This window comes from Malus sylvestris, chromosome 9 (assembly GCF_916048215.2).
Source record: "Malus sylvestris chromosome 9, drMalSylv7.2, whole genome shotgun sequence".
NCBI lineage: Eukaryota > Viridiplantae > Streptophyta > Magnoliopsida > Rosales > Rosaceae > Malus > Malus sylvestris.
In genome coordinates, this window is record NC_062268.1 from 13155179 (window position 1) to 13180269 (window position 25091).

Genomic DNA, 25091 nt, shown 5'->3' on the forward strand with positions numbered 1-25091 from the left:
GGCTAGGGAATAAATCAGTTTTGTTCGAGATCTCGTCTCACCCCTACCATTGTTCATATACTCCTCGACAACACCAATAAATTTCGAATCTGTCGGTGATGTTTTACTGAAGGTGTCATTGTGCACTGGGGCAGCGTATTGGGTGACGCTTTTACTTTTCGACAGTTAGGACCAGCTGATAAGAACCGTCCTATTTTCAACCTAGATCCTACAATTATAGTCCTGACTTGAAAAATCTAAGGACACCCTCACCGTGGTGAAACGCATAAGATCTTTATCAACCTCGCAAAACTTCTTAGTTAGATTCTCAATCGAAATAAGCTAAGTCTCTGGCGACGGTGGTTGATAGAGTATATAAATGTCTATGACTACACCATCATGTACCAGCCTAATTGTGCAAGCGTAGTTGTTGGATACCTCAGTAGAAAGACACACCAATAATCAAATATTCTTCAATCAGTTATATTTCCCATTGTACGGAATTCTTGGATATTTTGTGACATGACTATGGATCATCAGGAAACCAAGATAGCTAATTTTTAGGTTCGACCATTTTGATTTGTTACTACCCAATCAAGCTAGGTACTTGTATGAACTCAAGCATCAGAGTTGTATATTCAAATCCAGATATCTTGTACTCTAGATTTAATGGACTTGTTTTGACCCTCAAATCCTAGAGTGTTCGTTTAGCCTTCTCGACGTAGTTTCTTGCTCAATCAGTGAGGAATTCACGATATATCGACTCGGTGGATGCGTGCGCCCAATTTCATATAGATGCTAGCAGGAATATTTGGAACATAACCTTCTCACGAGCTTACCAGATTATCAAGAAGAGTTTCATATGGCCTTGAGGTTTGAACGGCCTTTTAGTAAGGGATTGGTGAAGGTAGTAGTACGGGTGGTCAGCGGATTGCATCACCAATCATGAATAGTCACCTTATATTATCTGGCTACAATTCATAAGCATAATATCGTACTTTAGTAGTTCTTTCCCAACAATATATATATGTTCATTTGCTCAAATATTTAAAGGTATCTTCCACCCAACCCTAACACACCTCTTATAGGCATCTACTGAGATTAAATTCCATCTCGGGTTCCAAGTCTGGTAATTGTGAGCCAGTTTCTGTGAATGGTTTGAAGCAGCAGTCGTTATTCGAAGGAAGTAGTCTGGATGATTATTCTTCTAATATAGGTTTCAAATCTTGTACTTCTCAGCTAAGAGAGCGATGATTGCGGTTAGTCACGAAACACATGTTTACGATATGTGTTCGCCTCTACACATCTTTCGATTACATCACTCCAAGACCTTGTTGTTCGGATGCGCATTTCACTTCTAAGTTTGTGAAGTTTTCGTGAATGCCTCAAGTACTAAGTTGTTTGTCATGTACTATATTTTTATTTGCAGACTGTTAGACAATCTTGAACGAACTATCTAGATCTTGAATGATGTGTTGCGTTCTTTCGATTATGGTTGCTGAATGATTAGATTTTACACCGATTTCTTTTGGAGTAGTTACGACAATAGTTTTATTCTCAGTTTGTGTATGGCACTATTTGATACTTGGTATGATAGATTCTATCGACAACACTGGTTCGACAGTGGAGTTCTGCGAATTGGTTTTCGGATGTTTGATTTTATAATTTGAGAAACTGAGTGCTTGTATTGTTGTTTGACTTGGGGTTGGACAAATTGGTATGTTTGCATCCTTAGGAAATTACTACTTGCTTATCAAGACAACAATGTGTTGTTGATATCTCGAACGGCCGACTGTAATATCGATGGGATATTCGTTAGGTTTGTTAAGCAAGTGGACAAGTAGACCCATCTATGATAGTTGTTACTGTTTAGTTATTGTTGAGGTTCGACCCAAAGACGCACACCTATTCTCGAAATATGTGACGTTTTGAATGCTTGGGCAGGACCCACTTCCATTTTCGGTTTTGATTTTCAGTATGAGTATTTTGTTTTACCTTATATTAGTTATAAATACTATCTTTTTGACATTACAAATGTTTGGTTGAGTCGTTTCCACTTTCAATTTTAAGTCTAGTACTAGTTTTTTACCTCTATGTTAGTACTTATCCCTTTTGATGCTATCTTACTACGTACATATTTCTGACCATACGTTATTATACAATTTTGACTTTATATCTTTATAAAGTATGCTTTTACTTTTATATTGATGGGGGATGAAAGTAGGAGCTTGGAGGCATGAAAGAGGATCTGGCAAACCACTCGCGACGGTGTGGCATATTCTCTTTAATGCAACCACTCTGACTTGATTTCTTCTTTATACATATTTTTCTTCTTCCTATTTTTGAGTATTTCAACGTAGCAAGTTATTTCAAATTTCGGGATGAAATTTTCCTAACGGGGATAGATTGTAACAAGTCAACCCAGATTTTTACGAAACAGAAGGGTATTTTGGTAAATTCATTTGGGTTATGTGATATTTGTTTAAAATATTGTTTTTGGGTCTTATTAGGTGTGCCAAGGGGGGCCCACTTACTTTTGGGTTGTCCCCCGGCCCACTATCATTCCTCTTCTTCCCTCCCGTGAGTCTCACTCTCCCTATCACTTCATCTATTTCCCTCCTCTCTATATTCTCCCCATCCCTCCCAAACTACACACACAGACAGCACCACCACCCCACCATCTCGAGCGAGCCCTTGAACCATACCTCCAGATCACCATCATCTTTTCTTCCATATCTCCATTTCTCCTTCTAGTTATGGTAGCACAATGACTGTGCTTGGACTTTTTGGCGAGCTCCGCCAATTTTGACCAAGGTAAGCTTCAAGGTCCTTCCCTTTTCCCCTCATTTTGTTAAAATGGCAGACTTCTTAGCTTAGTTGTGGCTTGTACACGTATTTTGACACAGAAACCAACTTGATGAGACCCTCCCCAGTTTTTCCTACGAAGACCGAAGGTTTGCAGGCGTCTTCCGACCATCTTCTAGCCACAGTTGGCCACGAGGAAGGTATGGTTAGATTCCTTGCTTCACAGGCTTCATTTCGGTATATTATATGGTGAATTTTAGTTAAGATTTGAGCTCCATTTAAACTAGGGAAAATCCAACCAAAATCTGGCCTTCTTCTTCAATAGGGTCCAGTGACCTGTGAGTGTAACGGGCCAGACCCAACCCAAGGTAACCTAACCTAACCTAGTCCTTTGGGCCATAGAACCGGCCCTTTTGGCAAACCCAAACCCATAAACCCATTACCCAAAAACCCAAGTAAAACTGGCCCAAACCCAAGAGAGAACAGACCCAACCCATTTGACCCAAATGAACCGAGCAAACTCGCTAACCATTGACCAAACTGTTGACCCGGTCTGACCCGTTGACTTTTTTGAGTTTTGTCCGAGACCCCTCCTAGGCTAATTTCGACATCCTGAATCCGTTTATGACGTCCGTTTTTTTGAAATTCAATTGTTATGATATAGTTTTATTAATTGGACCCTCTATGTGTGCTTAGGTGTATTTATTGTGCTGTTTCCGTCTTCGCTAGTTTGCGTGGCTCTTCGGCGGCGAAGTATCTGTGAGTGGACCCCTTCCAAAATGCATGATTTTACTATTAGAAATGCATACACGAAAAGCATGATTTAACGGCTACGTTTTATGAAACGTTTATGAGTAAATTGGATTTACAATTTATGATATATTATGCTTTATCAACTTTACGTTCTTTGTGGTATATATGATTGATGACTATGTACCTACTTACGAACGTGGTTTTACTATATGACATTTTAGTTACTAAGCTCTTATTTGAGAGAGAGAGAGAGAGAGAGAGAGAGAGAGAGAGATATATATATATATATATATATATATATATATATATATTAGAAATTTAAGTTAATGTTTTTGTGTACTTACTTAATGGTTATTCATACAATCTGCCTACCGGTGAATGATACTGCCTACGAGCAAATGATACTTCTATATATGTCTTTGGGTGGGTGTTGTAGGAGCCTATGAGCAATTGATACTTATCTACCTTCGGGTGGGTGCTGTAGGAGCCTACAGGTGATTGATATTTATATATGGCTTCGGCCGGGCATAGGTTGGTGGCTTCGGCCAGGAGATACATTATTGGCTACGGCCGGGCATTTGGTTGGTGCCTACGGGCTTATCTTCTGCCTACAGGCATATGATCTGCCTACGGGCGAATGACCTACCTACGGGCGCGTGATGTAGAACCTTCGGATGAATGAAGAAGTGTTCTATATGCCTACGGGTGAATGAAATATTATATATAGTATATGCCTTATATATAGACCACTACTAAACACACTATATATGATATATGTTTTATGAAAGGTTTTATGGCATGCTAAGGGTTTCGGAAAAACCTATTATTTATTATGCTATACGAGTTTTCTAAACATGGGGTCTAGTATGTTAAGAATTAACTGTTTTCGTATTATTTATATATATCAACTTGGTCCACTCATGTTTTGTTTTGCAGCCCCTCAATACTTAGAATCGAAGCGTACAATCTTGTCATCAAGGCACTCCCCCATTGGCATCTTCGAGACCTCTCGATGTAGGACTCATTCCTTTGTTCATTCAATTTTATATTATTTCTTTTTAGTGTACTAGATTAGTTATATACTCTGAACACGTTCCTTAAATGTATATTCATTATAATTAAATTGCTATTATTTTATTCATATTCATTGTTCTCATACATGTTTGTATGGTTTCGTCACCTTCGGGTGTCAGCCAACACGTGCCTACCCTGGTGTTTGCAGAATATCAGGGTCGGGCGTGTCACATGAGAAGATATATGATGCAATTCTTGGCAATATCAATTCACATAATTCAACAATTATGGATCTAATGTATACACAAATTATGTAGAATCTAAAATTCGATAAACGTAAAGTTGGGTCATGCATTATAGTGACTAGTATGTGAGACGTTGGATATGTGTGAGAAGGGCTTTATACGTGTTCATGGTATAGAAAGAACTTTTCCAGCCTCTCATAACATAGTAGAAGTTGTCATTGACATCTTCTAAACCAACTTGAAACCATTTGTGTCTTTTGGTTCTAAAGTTCCTCTGTTTCTCGTACTTTGAAACCTAACTCTTGTTCTCTCTTGGAATCCCTTTCGAAATTCCAAATTCTGGTTGCTTGTTCTACATCTTGAGTAATCCAAGACATCAACATATATAATATATACATGAATATCAAACTGAACAAGATTATTTACAAGAGTATTTGCAACTATCTACAAGAGTATTTACAGTAATTTGCAATGTATGGAGCATCTCCTTAATAATATCATACTGATCAAGTGCAGTGAAAACATTACTTCCATCGGCTTTCAAGTTCGTGGCTCTTGATGAGAGAAGTGATTTGAGGAAAGTTTTCTCCTTCATTAAAACCCTCTAAAGTGTAGACCTCCCACCCAGACTCCCTCAAGTAGGTGAAATAAACTTCCGGGATATGCGCAACCTTCCAATAATCATTGCCTTGTTCATGTGGACTCAGTGTCTTGATTAACGTTTCCGGCATATCAAAGAATTCAAGCACCTTCAGCTTGTTCAGGTGTTCAATCCCGGATGGCACCTTCTCTAACGATTTACAGCGCTGGATACTTAGCTTTTCAATGAACGGCATTGCTCCCTCCTGCACCTCTATACATCTAAGCTCATCAAATTTATCAATGCCTAAATGTTTGAGCTTCTTATATCCACCAGCTCCGAAACACAATGTGTCTCCTTCAAACACCTGAGATAATTCGAGATGTACTAGGTTGGGCAGATGCTGAATGAATACAAGTGGATTGTCCTTTAACCTACTCCATTTCAGATATAACCTGACAAGGCTGTGCAGAGAAGGTATCCAGTGAGGCAATGTCTCCAAACGTCCTCGCAAGTATAGGCGCTGAAGCAGTAGAGGAGGAGAAGAAATGTGCTGCAGATCAATGATCTCATCCTCTTCTACAGAAGTTATGGACAACGCGCAAAGTTTGGTCAGCTTGTCAATGGATAAACAAAGAGCTTTTCCGTCTTGTTTCCTCAAATGTACAATTCCTAACCGTCTCAACTGAATTAGTTTCCCCAGCTCCCTTAATATGGCACCTCCATCTTGGTTTGCCTCGATGAAACAAAGCTTTTGAAGGCAAGTTAAGGCCCCTATTTTTGCAAGCACCTTAAAGCCATATTTGGAGTGGCCATATTTTGAGTGAAAATCCCCGTAAGGTACAAATTCATAACGATATACTAAAAGATGACGCAGATGTTGAAGCTTCAGAATTTCAACTGGGAGCTCAGTGACCAGAGAATGCTTCAGATCCAAAGTCTCCAAGTTCTGAAGCTTCCCTATAAATTTTGGAATGGTTTTCACCCTGGTACCTTTCAAGCTTAGATACTTCAAGAAGAAAAGGTTGACTGCTTCAACTGGAAAAACATTGAGAGGTGCGCTTTGCAAATCCAACACACTAAGAAGCCTAAAACCTCCAGGAAAAATTGTTTGCAGTAGTGGCTTCTCAGTAACTCCGAACATAAACAGAGAACGTAGTTGAGAAGCGGACCTGTTTTTCTGTATGTATTGCAAAGAGGTATGCATTGACAGGCGTCGGACTTTATCAGGCCATGGCATGTTTTGCTCTTTAGCTATTGTGGCAAAGTTCTGATCTCTTATCTTGGAGGTGATAATCTCACGGAGAAGATCATGAACACGAAAGCTTTTGACCCTTCCATCGGTTGTTGTCTCTGCTACTTGAATCATGCTTCTATTCAACAGTTCATTGAGGTAGTCCTCTGCAACATCTTCTAGTGTTTTGCCTTGTTTTTCTTCGATAAAACCCTCTGCCATCCATAACCGAACAAGTCTCATATGCTCGATTAGATGATCCTCGGGAAAGATGCTCAGGTACAAGAAGCAAGACTTGAGATAGTAAGGTAAGTCATTAAAGCTGAGTGAAAGTACTTTTTTCAAGTCCTTGAGTTTGTCATTGCCCTCCATTTCAGCACCAAGGCTATGGCCAACCATATCCCACTCGTCAATCCTGCGCTTGTCTTTGGTAGCCAAAACACCGCTGACTGCCACAATGGCAAGGGGCAGCCCCTCACACTTTCTTAAGATAGACTTACCGATTTCCTCTAAATAAGGAGGGCATGAGTTCCCCTGGAATGTCTTCTTGCATAAAAGCTCCCATGACTCCAACTGCGGCAAGGGCTCCAAATTAAAGACTCTACCTCCAGATTCTTTGCTGGTTGTCGAGGCTACATCAGCTTTTCGAGTAGTTAGTATGACTCGACTGCCACAAGTATTGTTAGGCAAGGCATACTTCAGAGAGGCCCATCCGTCCCTGTCCCACACATCGTCGAGAACAATTAGATACCTCCTTTTCTGCAGGAAGGCCTTGATCATTGTTTTCAATTGATTGTTGTTCATATTGTTTGTTCCTTGCGGAACTGGCCTTCGGATGGCTTTGTGGAGTTGTTGAATCATGTCTTTGAGGAGTTCCCTGAGTCTCAAAGACTGGGTAACTGTGACCCAAGCGCTTACTTTGAAATGCTTCTTCACCTCCGCTGCATCATAGACTTGCTTCGCCAAGGTTGTCTTCCCCAGTCCTCCCATGCCAGCCACAGAAACTACTTGTCGTCCAGAACCACCGCTAACAAGCCACCCTACCATCTGCTTTATAGGCTTGACAATGCCAACTATATCAGTTTTCTCTAGTAGTAGAGCATCACCACGATGGTCCCCCCACATTTGATCTGCAGTTGAAGAGCCTGAACCTTGTTCAGCCATTTTAAACTTGTGACTGAGCCTCCTATGAACCTCCGAGATGTTTCTGATTCTCGAGTTGATGCCTTGTAACTCAGCAGCAATTCGGTATTGAGATTTCATGTTCTTAATACAACACGAAAACTTATGGATGGAGCTGTATAACCCCTTCCCATGATCATGTGCCTGGAGAAGTGTAAATTCGTCCAGAACATCTTCGCTATCATGAGCAATGTCTCTTACTTGCTTCACCCATACTTTGACTTCCTCATCACTCTCTTCAAAAGCATCAGCAACCCTCAGAAACGCAGTCAAGCGCTCCAGTTCCCCTCTCAGATACACGATTTCTTCCCTAAACCCTCCCAAAAGTTGCAGATCATTTTCGAAAAATGGTGCAACCTTGTCGAGCAGAAACTTTACTGCACTCTCTGCCATCAACTCTCTCTTTACTGTTTCAATTATCCTTTTTTCCTCACCTGATTCTCTATTCCAAATTGTATGGAGTTATATAAGTGAGGGGCAACATATAAATATTCAAAAAAAAATTCAGATGCCTTTTAGTGCAAGTAACAGAACTGAACAAGCAACAGCGACTGGATTTTGAATTGTTTGTGACAAAGCAATCGGATTTTAGTAATTTTTCTTTGTAGTAATTTATTTGTCCATGAAATTTCCTAGAAAATGACTCAAATTTAAAAAATCCAATTATTGACTTGTGAGAAATGCTAAGGAAACTCTCATCCATGGAGTTTTTGTCACCTCACAATTTAATGTCAATTTCCGTACCAACATTATAAAACATTGTGCCTAAAACATGAAGTGACGGAGAATACATAGAGAGTCCCACTTTTGATAGTCTTCTAAGCATTCCTCTTGACTTGCTATCCACAAGAACCAAGATCATTTTTCCGACAAAATGGTTAGGAAGTTGCTATTCACACTCATTTTTACCTCTCACGCACCCTTGTTAATTTTTTGTCACTGATCTTCTTCATTTCATCCAATCTGATGGTCGAAAATTGAGAGAGGTGTGTGACAAGTAAAAATGGATGTGTGGCTAGCACTATCCAATACTTAACAAGTTGCGTGCAATTGCATCGCAAGTAAACGATAGCATGACAACAGTTTTTCCGGCACCAGATAAAACTGAACCGAACCTTCTAAACAAAGAAAAATAATATGTTTGGTCGATCTAATTTACATAGATGAAAATATATGTGCGAAAGTGACTCGCACAATAAACAAAGGAGCGAAAGTCAATCTCAGCAACTACCGGATGATTTAGCTAGTGGAGTGAATATACATTTGAACAAGTAATTAGCTGCTGTTGTGGTTGCTTCTGCAGGCAGCCAATCTCAGCAACTACCGGATGATTTCATTTGAATGTGAATATATTTTGAGATTCGAAAGTCAAAGCAAAAGCTGCTTTCCCAGAAAGCCTCAGAAAGAAAAAGCTGCCTTCATTTGAAATTGCTTGGTAACTGCCTTCATTTGAAATTGCTTGGTCAAAGTGTTAAGTAACTTCCTAACTCTTTTAAGTCTATGACAAAATTTAAAACATTCTCAAGCTTTGGTAGATTTTTATACAATACATATTGACTGTGTAACTTTTATTCTACTGGCAGTAAGTAATTTTCAACTGCCAGCGCCAAGTTACCAAGATTAAAAGGAAAAATGAAGAACGAAGAACAGATTTACGATCTTGAAGAACAGATTTTCTGTAACTTAGTTGCTGCTATAATTAACACTTATAACGTTTAACTGCTCTAGTAATGCTCTTAAAGATGAAAAACTGCAGTTAGACTAAATAAAAAATTTAATTCCATTGTAACTTACTCACCTGAGCACTGTATAAATCCTAAAATCTCTTCTCCAACATCGACACAGCTAATCTAGTTAACCTTTTTTCTGATACTGATATAGCACATACGTGAGTGCCAAGTTCTTCCGACAACGATGTCTAGAGAAGTTCAGGCAATGTTTTCGCTACTGCTAATTATGGCAACATGCGCTGCAATCGGATTTGCGCACGTGCCACCCCCACCGCTACTCCCGAACTTTCCCAATATCCCAGGCCTACTGCCACCTAGGATCCCAAGCTCATTGCCGCCAGGGATCCCAGGCCTGCTGCCACCTGGAATCCCAGGCCTGTTGCCGCCAGGGATCCCAGGCCTGTTGCCACCAGGAATTCCTGGCCTACGACCGCCAGTGGACCCGGCTGAGATAGCAAAGTGTTGGTCTTCACTTCAGGGTATTCCAGGGTGTGCACAGGAAATTATTACCACAATCTTTACCGGTAAATTTGCGCTAGGCCCTGCTTGTTGCAAGGCCATCGTCGAAGTTGATGAGAAATGCTTGCCGAAATTGTTCCCGTTATTTCCTTCTGTTTCCGCATTGCTTAAGCACAACTGTGCTCAACAGAATGTTGCTCCTCTCAATGCATTTGGTTCAAAGCACCAGTAGGGAGTTGATCTTGTTTTCAGTTATTCACAGACATGCAGGGTTTAGGGTTTTTCTTTTTACCTTGGTTGCCATTTTTCTTAGCTTTTGGAGACTTAGATCTCACTAAAATAAGAGAATAACAGCTTATAGTCTCATTGAAACAACTCTCTCCCTCTCTCTGATAAATTGTTATATCTTCTTTTGATCTATCGACCCGAGCGATCCATGAATCCGGATCCTAATGCATAAAGATACAAATCGTTCAACAGGAGAAAGAATTTACAAGAACATTTATAACACTTTCATTCACATATGAAATTCCAGCTGATAATTTAACGAATCATGAATCACGATTTGTATCATAGGAAATCTGGAAAGTGCAAAGAGAAGAATTTTATATAACACTAGAAATTGAATTACAACACTGTCCAACCAGGATGAACAAGAGGAAAAGAAAAAAAGAGACGCACAATGAATGCAGAAAAAAGTATAAACATCAGTTTTCTGCTTGAAAATCGTAAGTACTTATTTGTAAATACATGCTGATGACTAAGAATAATTTACAAGTAAATGAAGATACACGTATATTAATTTTTGGAAAAAACCACTTGTGTAATTGCTGTTCCGTTTGACAGCAAAGACAATGCTCGTTGATCAGTTCCATGTACCTGGTGAGGAGAAAATGTTTTTCGGGTCCATCGCTGAGTTAGAAATCCAAATTCCGCATCTGAAAGACACAACCAGAGCAAAGCAAGACCGTGAAGAAAGCATGTGGGATACTGTTGGGCTTGGATTTAAGGAAGCGTAAAATAGTGTAGGCAAAACTTGCAGGAGTCGAGAAGGTGGTAATCGGCTAATTAAGAATCTGACAGGAAAATGAGGTTTCACTCTTCCACTTGGAAAATTACAAGCCATAAGGAAACCTGAAGAGAATAAAAGTGAAAATGAGAGACTAAAAAAACACAAAAACTTGTCAAAGATATATTCAGAAAATGCATCCATCAAATACTTGAAGTCCCAGATTCTATGTAACAAGAACATGCGAGGGAACAACAAACCAACAAACTCAGAGCTATCAAGACCGAAATGATAAGTATAATAGTGCATAGATAGAGAAACCTGGATTTATTAGTTTTGCATTATTTTGCGTCATTTTTAAATACTGGTTAATACAAACAAATATGCATGTGCACGTAAGCGCAAAAGATCAACCCACGCAAACGGATAAAAATACAAAACAATCAGAATCCAAGTGGCAGGTTTCGTCGAGACATGGAAAGCAGGAAAAACGAATTTTTAAAAGTAAAAAAAAAACAATATGGAAAGGCAGTTGCAGAAGGTAAAATTGCTTACAAGACGAGACCATTTAGGGAATGAAGACTTCCAACTAATAAAGGCCCAACATTCTTAGCTCTGTCACATGGCTCGGGTCTAGCTCAGGGGCGTTCTTATTATCTTCTCGGTCTTCTACAACATATTCCTGGCATCACAAAATGGACAAAGGTACCAGTTAACTTTCAGTTGGAATAATTACAGTAATTCTCTGTCCACATATTATGTCTATGAAACATCACGTTGTGTGTAGAGCATAATCCACGATATAACTTAGTTAGATACAACTGAACATAAGAACTCATAACTTGGAATATAAATTTTAGTCCTCAATGCCAGTAAGATTCAGTATGAATAGTTTGAGTTCCATTGTACGTTCAAAGTATCAAGAACTAGACCTTTGTTAATTCTTGTTTGGCAAGTACATGGTAATGCCGTTCATTGATTCTCTGTCCACATATTATGGCTATGAAGAAGCCATAAAGCAAACCCACCAAAACAATAGCTAAAACTGCAACAAAATAATACATGCAATTAGATTGCAGTTAGTGTAATCAGCATGTCTTACACCAAGAACATAGATATAATATAGGGAGTTCAGAGGGCAGCAAGAAGTTAGCATACCAGCCATAGTATAAAACCCATACGGGTGCTCCTCATAACCAAACATCTCCCTTAGTTCGTCTCCATAAAATTTGTACACCATCACTCCCAAGAATGCCACAATCTGATGAAAAAAATAAAATAAGCACAAAATTTCAGGAATGACAAACTGACGGGGAAGTCTTATCTCTTCTTCTTCCATAAGAGTTTGTCACTTGTTTGAAGTAACTGAACAACTAACAGTAATGTTTAGAGTTACCAATAGTAGGAACATTTAAATTTCAATTACCATTAGGATCATTTCTAACAGTACCCTTCTTTACGAAACATAACACAACCTTGCAAACGTGTGCTAAAACTGACTATTGCTAATCTATCAAACAGTACTTTCTGTTTCTAGTTAATTCTTCTGTGGCCTGTGCAAAGTTGAATAAATTTTAAGGGTAAATGCCTAAGTTCTTTTATTTGGGGAGAAATACCTATTTGGTAAAATGATATGAATCACATTAGGTTTTGTAAACATACCAGTTGCACGATGATGAAAATGAATGCATGATCTCTAGCAACAAGGAACTGAAATTTCAATCTCAACCACCAGCGATCGGGAGGGACATTCGCTCGTAATATGAACACTGCCCTGCATTCTGTACAATGAGCAAAAGCAAAGCCCTCCTGAAGAAATAAATATATGAATAATTAATACCAAGCCTCTACAAAAGGAACTTAGTCTTTAAAGAAATAAATAAATAAGTCCTTTATTTCACTACTTGTGCCAAATTAGACAAACATCACAAGAATTTCAACACAATTATGTGCATTTGCATTATTCTAAAATGAATATATAAAAAAGCATCTGCAGATCATGAGGAAAGAGCAGGGATGAAGAAAATGTTGACCTTTGTTGACCTCCAGTTATCAAGACATGATCTATGGACATACTTCTGAGTACCTCTGCAATGGCATGGAGCAATTAAGTCTTCCCCTGAGAGACAAATAAACAACGTTAAGATATTTGAATTTCCTAGCCACCAAATAATGATCGAAAAGGTACATAACTATGATTACTTTCACCAGCAAGTTACTCGTGTATCCTCTACATCATTTGAACCTTTTCACGAAAAACTAATGGTGACAGTAGACTGAAGATACACAAAGAAATGCCAGGAAATATAGAAGAACCTTCTTCAGCATCAAGGCAAATACGGCACTGTGGTTGCTCTGGGCTCACCAACTTAGAATTTTCATTGACGTCAAGAATTTGTGACTCTTCATCAGTAGCAGGAAAATCACCTAGCACATCTGTAATTTCACATGAGGATGAAGATTCTGTGGGTCTCTGTGAAATGTCAGACTGACATAAGATGGGTTCACATTCTGTAATATCTTCCTTATGACTATCATTTGATACTAATTGCATTGCGAAGAATGTTGAGTCAGGAGTCCAAAGAAAAAGTCATTGCCAGTGCTATAGCTCCAACAGACCATTTCAAACGGAACTAAGAAAAAACCTATTAGAACAAATAGATGAAAAGTACACTGGTTAGGAACCTGCATTACATGTCAAGTTGTTGTTACTAGTTCTATGGAAATTAAAATCTTGTTCCAGTACTAAAAATAATAATTTGACATTCCAAACTGCTCTAAGAACTTTCCATAAAACATCCATATGCACAAGTATGAAATATATAGAGCTTAAAGTACCAAGATCCATGCAACAACATCGGCAGAAATTTCGAGGATTCAAAAAAGCAAAATGCTAATCATGGATATACCATATACCAATTAAGATTCAAGAAACAATAGGAGCATAACAAACGATTATTACTGATTTCGTTGATAGGTACTACAATTCCAAGCTCTTGCAACCAGCCTAACATATAACATGGCCTAATTACTTGACTTATGAAAACAAAATCCCACTGTTTTTATTTATAGAAAAAAAAAAAAAAAAAAAACCCTTGAATTTTCTTAAATGAATAACCCATCATGATAATTATATATACTTAGCATAAAATTCCAACTTAATTACTATGTATAGCATCAACTTCAGCTCCAGCTTTCAATTTCCCTAATTATATAACTTGGCGTCCAAAGAAAAGAAGGTTTATTTCTTCCCAGAAAATTAAATAAACAAATAAAAATCAAGCATGCAATTAATAAATTTAATACATAATACATGACATATAATCATAACCCTAAAAATGTGATTAAAGAATACAAATTTCTCATCAAAAGGAACGCGATTCAATCAACAAATTAACAAATTTCGAGCAAAGATTGAATTTTTATGAGATCAAATAAGGGGGCTGACCCGAAATTTAGCAGTACGGGAAGATCGCCATCGGACTGAAACAATGCAGGCATCGATTGGATGGGGAATTTGAGATTCGAATTCTAGGGTTCTTATGAATTGAAGTGAAACGGTGGACTTTGAAGGGTGCAAGGATGATTAACAAATTTGGGATTTTTTTTTTAATTTAATTTTAAAATTGTTTTCGTATTTGTAGGCCTTGAAAAGTAAGCAGGCAGGGTGGGCGGTGGGTGTAATTAGAAATTGACCAATCATCCAAATGATGAACAATCATAACAAATAAAGATTTAAGACACTAGAAAAAAACAAGATCATAAGCTAACAAAAATTGACTTTAGATGCATAAAATAATCAAGCCAATAAATGAAATTGCATATCGAGTTCAAACTATTCTCATGAATTACATATTTTTTGTGCAAATTATCTAAAGTAGATCATTCTTCATATATGGGCCGACCATTTTTAACATAGATCATTAATCTCATCTTTTTTTTATGATGTCATGTTTCGAGTTCAAACTCTTCTCACTTCATATATGGGCCGGCATTATCTAACATAGATCATTATCTCATCTTTCTTTGATGAAGTCATGTTTCGAGTTCAAACTCTTCTACTTCACATATGGGCCAGCCTTTTCTAACATATTTTTCCCTTTTTCTTTCTTTTTCTGATATGATTTTGCAGCATAGAGTAATCAGTATAAGGTTGAAGTTGAAGATTCGGTGAAATATGCCTGGAAAACCAAACCACATGATGCCAGCCAGCCAAACCATATGAATCTACACAAACTATTAGCTCCAAACTAGCCATCTATTGCATTTTGTTAATTCTAAGATCCACAGTCTAGCTCATCTAACATGGATGACGAGGACGATAGATATTTGTAACGCTATAGCTTCGTTCAGGTATTGTGGGTTAATTGTAAATGTTATATCGTTTGTCAAAAAAAGAAACCTTGTGAAGTTTTGTTTAAAAGGTCCTTAGAAAGCATATACGGGTTTAGCAAAGTTGGCCAACCATTTGCACCTCCCACTATGCATAATATTGATAAATTTAATGTAATTATTTTATTATTTGTGAAAACAAAGGTACTTATAGAGGCAGGTGTTATGAGAAAATTAATTGAATCAAATAATTAACCAAATTAACCAAACCACATGAAGTAATTCAAATTTTTAATGACAAAGCAAACATTTACAGTGACAAGAATCTCTCCGATATTCTATCAGAAAATTGGGAAAATCTGATTGTGCCAAGAATATTAATTGTTACAAAATAATAAAAATACTCATTCACTTTTGCTGCATGCAGGTCTTCAAGTAGTTGAGGGGTAAAAAAAAACCCATCTGATGAGAGATCAATCTCAACGGTCAGTTGGCAGAAAGGATGTTAGAAGTACTCACTTGCAGCTGCAAATCTGATAAATCCGAATCCCTGGAGGTTAAAGTAAAACCAGTACTGCAAGCAAACATATCTTTTACAAATTGACTGCTCCTGATTAATTTTCTCCTTGTTTTTTTGCATTTCTGTTTTGTATTTGTAATGAGAAAAAAACTACTGAGACTTAGCACCACAGTTGCAGCATCTTTCTATGAACCACTCTAACCTGTATTCAGAAGGAAATAGATAGCATTATTAGTCAAATTAACTGATGAATTAAAAGAAAAAGCTACATGGTTAACTTTTCGGAATAGTTGCAAGAGGCTTGTAACTCAGTGTTTAAAAGCAGTTACCCTTGCACTCACGTGAGGATCTATGTTCGAATTCCCTTCCCAGTATCACTAGCATTGATAGCAATACAAAACTATGTGAAACAGTTGAAGGGGTTGACTTTCTTAACTACCAGTCAACTCACAGGTAGGTTAATTTCCTTCTGTGGGTCTTCAAACTTTTCTTAATAAACAATCCACAATTTTTCACTATTGACTGTGTGTTGTGGTGGATTTTTACCATGTGTGTTTCTACGTTTGCTCAGCTTTGACTGGTTGGTCTAGGCTTTTGGATGATTTCGGATCAAAGAAAGTAAATCAGTGTGGATTTGCCATGATTCTCAAATATAAAAAGGAGGAAAAAAGTAAAAACCTACCAGTCGAAATTCCCTATCAAGATCATCTGCATACAGTTGCCTGAATTTGCGCATTGCCATGATTCTCAAATAAGTAAATACAAATCATTTCCCATTTAAATGTTGAAAAAATCAATATTTAAAAAGTAATAATTCTTTTTTGTTTGCTGTAACTGATCATTGACTGCAAAACTACACGGATTGAAAACTCTAAAATTCTAATGCTTATACATGTTTTCATTAACTAATTGATCTGTTATTTCATCCACTATGGTAAGCAAAAATTTGATTAACTAATTAATCTATTATTTCCCCTAAATGCTAATGCTGTCTAAGTTTGTAATGAGATAGAAGGGACTTACAAGTCTTTAAGGCATGAGCTCTTGGAATCCGAATCCTCTGGCGGTCTCCGATAATCCAACGAGAATACCGATGGCCCTGCAGGACTACTAGAGAGCTTCTGATCACGAGGCAGAAGAGGGAAGTTCTCAGCTGACGTGTGGCTCGAGGGAGCCGGAGAGAAAGGCGGCGAGGGGGAAGGAGACGGTGAGAATATGTACTTTTGGTTGCCAGGCCCTACACTGATTGGAAGTGGAGAGGGAGGTGTGGGAGGAGATGATGTCGGAGACGGGTAGGCTTTTTTCTCACCATCGTCCTCCATTGAAATATTTCCCCTACATGCAAATTAATGTTCTCTCTCCCTCTCTCTTTCTTGGCCTTGGAAGTATGTAATTAGGACAATGTGTCCCTCCGAGACAAAGTCATGACCTTCCCGGGAGTTTTTTTGTTTGAATCTTAGGTATAACCTAACGGTCATGGGCATGCTCTTCAGCTGCTCATTCCTTGTTGCATGCGCATATTTACATGCCAATTTGGTAAGCTCGTTTACTTTTCCTTCTAGGTCTGTACTTTTTCTTTTGGGCTTTGACTAATTGTGTATTGCTCATGTGTACATAGTAGAAATGAGAAGCATAAAGACTCAAGAAACTTAAGAGGACAAGTAAGGAAAGTGAATCGGACCAACTAGTCTCCGACAACTTATATGATCATGATTTTCAAGTATTAAATTACGATCTCACACTTTTCTTAATAATTTCATATGTGTTTATAGCTAGAAAGTTTGACATAAAAAATAAACACATGCAAAGTTAGAAATCGGGGCATGTTTACTTATCATGAGAATGAAGATATAAAGGGAATAACATATCCCCGATACTCAAAATCAATTTTGATCCTTTTTTTTTTTTTTTCTGGTACACGTGAATTGGAATCATACGCATTTCTCTTAATCCTTAGTTGTAAATAAACGCATGAATGAAAATGATACATGTTCCCTGTAAGCTAATTCTTATTAGTAAACATACCTTAAAAAGTGTTTAACACTCATACTTTAGTAAACGTAGAAGCCTGACGATGATGAAAATGATTTTGTTCTTATTCTCTATAATTAAAAGTGTGCCATAGTTTAGTTGGACACCAATCCTGTTTTCGATAGGTTTTGTACCAAGGTCCTAGACCCTGTGAGTAAGTACAGGTTGCTTTGCAGGTTGAACATAGCTGCGACCTACCAAGTTAAGTTGACCAGAAATTTCAACTAATAGAGAATTGAGAATGAGATGGATTCAATTTTAATGTTAATGAAATTTCTGATCACCGATTCTTGTCACAAAATGTGATTTTATATGAAAGGTACATATATTATTAACTTTGATTTTAACCAAAAGGCAGAGAAAAAAAATTCTTAAGGTAAGACTTTCTACGAAGTTTCTGTCACCTTACAGTTTAACGTCAGAATTTTCTTTATCTTATTTTTAGTCATTGAGTGAATAAGTTAAACCAAAACGACCATCAAGATTAAACAAGAAGAAGTGTTGTAATTACGATTATCATACTACATTAGAAAATAGTTTGTCACAACCTTTTGTGGTGGCCACATTTTTCTTTACACATGCATAGTTGCCAATGTTCACGTTGATTTTATATGATAGTTGCCAAGATTGTCACACTTTTCCTTATTGAATCTGAAGGACCGTTTGGGTTCATGTATAGTCACACTACTTTCATTTCTATAGCTTGATAATTGTTTCATTTCGTTAGCGTGTTTATATATGTATATATGGTATACATTGTACAACATTGTATTTTTACATGTTCTTACATTACTTGGATGTCTTTTTTTTGGTAAAAAGGAAAATATTTGGATGTCTTTCTTTTTCAAAATTTTAAATTGAAATGTTGGAAGAAACTAAAATCCGATTAGGAGAACTTTTCTACCCAAATAAAAGAAACAAACAAAAAAATTTTGACTTTTTTTGTAGATTTTCTTTATGATTCATCTTTATTATTTTTTTTTCTTTTGAATTCTCTCTGTTTTGTTATGCTTATTTTTTCTAATTTTTAAAAAGACTTCCTACTAGTAAAATTATAAAAAGTAACATTTTTCGAGAATTGATCCAAACAAGGGCCAAAACCCCTGATAGCCAAATATAACTCGATGACAATTGTAAAAATGAACATAATTTTTACAAATTATATACATACTCAAGCCAAACAAAATTCAAGTAATTAGAAAGCAAAAATTGAAGAGGAATACCTCCGAAGTGGACAAGACAATGGTGGACATTTGAAGGCTTTAGATTTGGTGACTGTCAGCCGCGGTGGTGGTTTTAGTTATGGGTGGAGGCGAAGCGAACACATTTTTTGGACTAACAACGGTGTTTGGATTTGGGGTTGCAATTGGAGGTAGAGGTGGAGGCAAAGGGACCATGGTTGACTGATTGCCGACTATGGTGGTGGTTGTGGTTGGAAGTAGAAATGGAGGTGAAATGTGGTGGCAGTGGTTGAACTGAGAACCGTTGCATATGCTGGTATGGAGCTACTGTAGGTTGGGTGAACCATGTTATTTGATCAGTTTTTATCTTGTCCAGTGTATTCGTTTATGCACACAAGATTAAGCAGCAAATGGTTTCATACTTAACTAACTCACATTGGACCTGTTTGGCTAATTATGTTAAATTCAACAAAGTCACATTGGGTGACACATGTGCGCTTCCCACCTCTTTCTTGCTTAAAGCCGACCTGGAAAATTTATGTTTGGGATGTTTGGAAATTCCTAGCATGTTGCAATTTTGTTCAAAGCTCACTTGGTATACTCCAGAGAGCTAGTAGTGAAACTGACAAAAATATAGCTTGATGAGGGACAGCTCGTAACGGATCAAATTGGCTTGAGATACAGTTCGAGTTGCTAAACATTGTATTTTCGGACAAATTAATTGAGTTTTCATTGAGAGATGATGGTTGCTAGCCCTGCTTGAGTTGTATTTCTCATGGCGCCGCCGTAATTACAGGTATATAAAGCCTCACAGTCGTAAAGACCCATGTTGAAATTAAACTTGACAATATCTTAGTAAAATTGTCGTTACCATTACAATTGTTGTTGTCGTGTTCCGTCTTCAGTGCAACACGCTTTGTCCTATGTTATTATCATATATTGAATTTGTTCATAACTTGACAATTTGGGAGGATTTCACGGCTCTCTTTTATCCACAACCCAATAAACCTAAATAAAAATTCCAAACAGTTGAAGAAAATGCAACAGTTGTCAGCTGGAATTTCCGTTCTCCCCATAGTTTTGCAACTCCTGTGAAGTTTTATGCCGGCAATCTCACTAACGGTAGATGGGCATCAACCCCCACTCATAGTAGCAAACATACAAGTTCCATATCTGGTGTTGGAGTGCCATCACAACTTTGAAAGAAAAGGTGTGCACCTGAACCTACTAGGTCCGTGAAATGTGGATGCAAATTTTGTACATGGCTAATTTGATGAAATTCCGCCTAAAAGAGAACAAACAATGTTAGCCTAATTGGCGAACACTCAATAAAAAAGGGAATGTGTCCGTCAAAGGACCTCTGATGCTTAAGTCAGAAAAAAGTAGAGAAAACATAAAACTTGAGAGAGTTCGAAGTAGTAAGTGACGATTACAATTTTCTCTGAATGACTTGGCTATTTATTGGGAAGAAACCCTACCAGGTAACTGGGAGGGAACACACAAAGGGAACACACAAAGGTAGCTAGGTAATCCTTGATGATGCAGGCCAGTCTCCACAGTCTTACCAACTAGTATTCCTGAAGGTCCCTTAGTAAGAGCACATGTGCGTTGAACACACAAAGGGAGACTCCGAAGAGTCAGCTGCCTTGCCATAATTGGAGATTGGGTATAACCTAATGATAGAATGTACTATAGGCGGCAATGAGAGTCCATAATAAGTGTCATGTGCAGTTTGGAGAGTCCATGACTCACACCATGGGCGGCCCGCAAAGCCCATGATGTGTTAGTGGCATAAAAGCCCAATTACCTTATAACATACTACTTATGACGTCAAGAGTAAAACAGTCACATTGAGTATACACTCCATGTGTCCTCCTATTAGATGTGATAAACTTATGTCTTCACATGAATTGCTTCGCCCAAATCTCAGGACAACGTAGTGGAGTCACTAAGGACAAGGTAATAGCACGAACAATTGCTTCCTTAGGAGAACGTCATCGAAGTAAATTGAGGAAGAAAATCGAAGATGAGAAAATGAATCTTGTGGATGAAGTAATCAATACTCTGTGTTGCTCTTGGGAATTTTGGGGAAAGGGATCCTCTCCGGATCCCTTCCTCCTAATCCACCAAATCAGTAGATTCGTGTCATTGAAATTTGATCCAACGACTGAAATTGTTATAACTTTTAAAGTGAGCCCCTGTTTGTAGTCGTTTGATCAAATTTCAATGACATAGATCCACTGATTTTGTGGATTAGAAGGAAGGGATCCGGAGTAAGGGATCCGGAGTCCCTTTCCTTTGGCAGCTCAGGCTTCTAACTATATAAAATTTGTAGTTGAATCTCTATTGATTGTTGAAAGCCTAATTGGTTCTCATTAGGATCCATTCGCTGGCCATAGTATGTGTTTATAGTGTATCAGTATATACTTAAACCAATAGCCTGCCCATTAATCAGTATTATCAGTTTGGAGATGTTGCGAGGTGGTTGTAAAGCCTTATGCTATTATCTTAGCCACAATGGCTTAGAACATTTGTTCACCAATGGTTTGATTCGGTTTGTGGTTTGACATACACCTATCACTTAATAAAAAATTTGCATCTATATTGAAATAAATATTAGAATTTTTTTTTTCTTCCAATTTATAGAAAATTCATTGCCAACTTGTTAACCTCGGAATTTTAATCTCATAATGCTAAGATATTCAATAAATTACTATCTTATATAATAATAAAAAAAATATCTTTTTTATTGTAATATTAACCCACGGTTTGTAAAAGTTAAAATCACATACTAAATCAATGGTTTAGATTTTTAACAAACAATAATATATATCTAAAGAAGAAGGCGATGAGCTTACTCAGATAATGAGCTATCAATAATGTGGTTTAAATTCGCATTTGACGAGAATCGAACCTAAGACCTCTCACTTATAAGTGAAAATATATATCACTAGAATAAATATATATAAAAAAATAATATCAAACTGGACCAACCCAAATGACGTAGTTTGATTGGTTTTTCGATTTTTCAATTTGTTTGGGTTAGTTTTTCGGTTTGTTTGCCCAACCTTAATTCAAATGACATACATTACAATTGAAATTACAAAGCCAGAAACAAAACCAGTCCCTCATTAAAATTGAAATTACATAATTCAACAAAGCAACCAACAAGCATGAAAAATATCCTTCCCATTAATTCAAAGCTTTAAAATTGGCTTCATTAACCCAATTCCCAATTGTGTTAAATTAAGTGTGGCATTCCACAGTGGTTTAGGTGAATGTGAAACCCGTATATAAGAATCATGTTTGATTTTTGTAAGAATAATACTTGACTACTCAAAGATAGTGGGAACTCTTACTCAAAATTTCTCAAAATTGTTCGTTGTTAATTTATAGAACTTGTGTTTATAATAAGAGTCGTTCAAATTATAAATCACCCTATAAAGATCGCATCTGCAAAAAATCAATTAAAACTAAGGTCGTTTAATCATCAAACTGTTTAAAAATAAATGAACGGTATTGGTAAAAGCATTATAAACCGTATATGTATTTGCTACAATAGATTGACTAAACAACCTTAGTTTTAATTTATTTTTTGCAGAGATGATCTTTACAGTGTGATTCATAATATGAACTATTCTGATCATAAACACAAAGCACTGTGATTAAAATACTAAGAGTTCTGAGTATGAGCTCCTACTCATCTTTGAGTAGCCAAATATTGTTCTTTTTGTAATACTAATTCAATATATTTGTATCACACTCGTAAGTTTGACATAACTAATGAGTCTAATATATTGAACTCACAAATTCAATAAATTAGTATCACATTCAACTTTTCCGTCACACTGTAAAAGTGTGATTTATATACTATATTATTAGTATTTGTTGACCCTAAAAACTAACAAGCCTACATGGCGCGCAGGCCGAGTAATCAATAAGTTAACTACGTCATTCGATTGTGTACGGAGAGTGCCAACTCGTCGGTGACCGGGGAGTAAAATGTGTTGATGTGGCTTTGAGCGTGCTGCTGACTTCTTGATTTTGCGACTGCGGCCGAGGAAGGAACACGTCTCGGCCTTCGGGTTCTAGAGCCTGAAGACAATGCTGCTAGTCTTGCGAAGTTCATGGATCGTCGGCGCTGGGTTCGGTCAAGGTGATTATATTCGTAAGAGTATAAGCACACCGAACTGGCACCAAACTATACGGACACAAGTACTCAAAAGAGATGTATGTCTTGATGGTGAATGTGGTTCGGGCGTCAGAATGCCGAACTCTAAAACTTACTTCTGAATATCCTATCATAAAATAACTCGGCGTTCAATGTGCTGAGCCCAGTAACTTGTAACACCTCACTTCGCCGAGAAGGCTAATGATATAACATCTACCAACAAAGACTCGAAAATCCTTGTCGGTCGAGACTTGGATAGGTAATCAGTCGGCCTCGACACAGTGTTGTTTATCCAAACTGAAGGTGCTCATCGGTCGGCTGATTCTATGACTCCAATGTTGTTTATCCAAACTGAAGATGTCACATGTTGCCTTCACAGTGTTGTTTATCCAAACTGAAGATGTGTCAACGGAAAAAGAAAATAAAAATCTCAAGGTTGTTGAGAGGTTTCGCGTAGAGCGAGAGTTTGCGCGGAGCAGTTTGTGTGTTGAATTGGATAGGGCCCTCCATGTTGCACGACTTCTTGCATTTATAGTGACTGTGTGCTTAGTAGCCAACCCGTGTAGTTCCAGTCGAAAGCATAACACTTTTCCTGAGATAATTATCACAAAACCCCTTGCCATCATCTCGATATCTGGGAAGGATTGGCAATTGTACTTTCCTTCTATTTAGACTAGATACACTAGTCACTTGATAATATTCGTATTTAAAGTTGTTGTTAACTTCAAATTTCCATGCACCACTCACTAGATCATTATCATGATAATTCCAACTTAAATAGGAATATGCCATTGCTAGCAAATTGAAGAGTGCAACATCTCCTTTATTTTAGCTCGGATACATCCATGCATGCATCCTGATCAAATGAATTTCAAATTCATTTTTAGCTTCCAAGTGTCGTCAGATATCCCAAATCAATTCGAACTGTACTGCTTGCTTGGGATATAATTTGCATCATATTTATCTGGTTTAAAAAGATGCAGATAATTCATATTAAAAGATAATTATTATGATAAAAACCATAATATTATCCTTTAACAATAACAAAATTATCTTCACTTTTTCATCCGACAGTTGGGAGCTATGCCCACTCAACAACCTTGATTGCACGGGCCGATGGTGTAGTATTACACTAACTTTTTTCGGCAGGCCTAAGGCTGGTTTGGTATTGCTGTACTTTGAAAAAAAAAAATTGTTTCTGATGTGCTGTGAGAATAAGCTCATTTTTATTGCTTCACATTCAATTTTTTTTTCACCCAAAACTATGAAAATAAGCTGTTTTTAAGTGTTTACCAAACACATTTTTAAGCTTAGCTTTTTTTTTATACTCACTTTTTATAAAAACACCTCAGTACGAAACCAGTACTAAGTTACATATTTAACGAAAAAGAGTGTGTGGATATTTTTTTTTTTTAATAAAAGTAAATTGAGGACATAAAAAATTTTGGTTCACAAGATTAGTCTGAAGATTCCATGTGGGCCCATTTCTAACCTTATTCTGTGTTCTGTCATAAGGACCACAGTTTGCTAAACCCCTTGATTTTTTTTTTTTAGAATATATCAATATTTTTACATTAAAAGGAGGAAGAGTTTGGCTAAGTCATACAATGACAATCTAATTTGATATTGAATTTGTCATTCACGAGATTCGAACCTAAGACTTCTCACTTCCAAGTGAAAAGAAATATCAACAGACCGTAGTACTGAATGGCTGCTAAACTCCTTGTTAAATGAAGCAAAACTCAGATCACATGGACTGATAGAAGCATATTTATGCTACTGAGTTAGCTTGTTCTCATGCATTTATGTTGTTATTTCTTAGTTAATTATGTATTTTAAGCTATTTTCGTGTGTTTGTAGGTCCAA

General features: G+C 37.2%; 4 protein-coding genes across 5 annotated transcripts; 1 reads left to right on the forward strand and 3 right to left on the reverse strand.

Annotated features, from left to right (window-relative positions):
• Positions 1-5178: 5178 nt before the first annotated feature.
• On the reverse strand, positions 5179-8213 carry LOC126582701 (disease resistance protein RPM1-like). Its single transcript, XM_050246872.1, has one exon. It carries the CDS (start codon positions 8183-8185, stop codon positions 5321-5323), a length of 2865 nt encoding a protein of 954 aa, XP_050102829.1. The 5' UTR covers positions 8186-8213; the 3' UTR covers positions 5179-5320.
• A 1493-nt stretch (positions 8214-9706) lies between these two features.
• On the forward strand, positions 9707-10213 carry LOC126633810 (uncharacterized). Its single transcript, XM_050304363.1, has one exon. It carries the CDS (start codon positions 9707-9709, stop codon positions 10211-10213), a length of 507 nt encoding a protein of 168 aa, XP_050160320.1.
• Positions 10214-10570: 357 nt separating this feature from the next.
• LOC126582703 (uncharacterized) lies at positions 10571-14686 on the reverse strand. Of its 2 annotated transcripts, none has more exons than XM_050246875.1 (8): positions 14439-14686; positions 13307-13635; positions 13024-13109; positions 12653-12799; positions 12149-12251; positions 11923-12035; positions 11556-11672; positions 10571-11115 (listed from the first exon to the last, which is right to left on the reverse strand). In XM_050246875.1, exons 2-7 carry the CDS (start codon positions 13542-13544, stop codon positions 11580-11582), a joined length of 780 nt encoding a protein of 259 aa, XP_050102832.1. In that variant the 5' UTR covers positions 13545-13635; positions 14439-14686; the 3' UTR covers positions 10571-11115; positions 11556-11579. The 2 variants fall into 2 exon arrangements, with proteins under 2 accessions (XP_050102832.1, XP_050102830.1); XM_050246873.1 differs by having other exon boundaries at positions 11546-11672; positions 14439-14683.
• Positions 14687-15596: 910 nt separating this feature from the next.
• Positions 15597-17238, reverse strand: LOC126582705 (vegetative cell wall protein gp1). Its single transcript, XM_050246877.1, has 2 exons — positions 16866-17238; positions 15597-16044 (listed from the first exon to the last, which is right to left on the reverse strand). Exons 1-2 carry the CDS (start codon positions 17162-17164, stop codon positions 15993-15995), a joined length of 351 nt encoding a protein of 116 aa, XP_050102834.1. The 5' UTR covers positions 17165-17238; the 3' UTR covers positions 15597-15992.
• Positions 17239-25091: the final 7853 nt, after the last annotated feature.

Excerpts from the sequence above, each read along its gene's own strand:
- LOC126582701 (XM_050246872.1), bottom strand. The coding sequence starts at position 8,185 with ATGGCAGAGAGTGCAGTAAAGTTTCTGCTCGACAAGGTTGCACCATTT.
- LOC126633810 (XM_050304363.1), top strand. The coding sequence starts at position 9,707 with ATGTCTAGAGAAGTTCAGGCAATGTTTTCGCTACTGCTAATTATGGCA.
- LOC126582703 (XM_050246875.1), bottom strand. The coding sequence starts at position 13,544 with ATGCAATTAGTATCAAATGATAGTCATAAGGAAGATATTACAGAATGT. Across the intron at positions 12,036-12,148 it reads TGGGTTTTATACTATGGCTG|TTTTAGCTATTGTTTTGGTG; the intron begins GTATGCTAACTT and ends ATTTTGTTGCAG. Across the intron at positions 11,673-11,922 it reads CCAAACAAGAATTAACAAAG|GAATATGTTGTAGAAGACCG; the intron begins GTCTAGTTCTTG and ends TTGTGATGCCAG.
- LOC126582705 (XM_050246877.1), bottom strand. The coding sequence starts at position 17,164 with ATGGAGGACGATGGTGAGAAAAAAGCCTACCCGTCTCCGACATCATCT. Across the intron at positions 16,045-16,865 it reads AGCTCATGCCTTAAAGACTT|GTTAGAGTGGTTCATAGAAA; the intron begins GTAAGTCCCTTC and ends TTCTGAATACAG.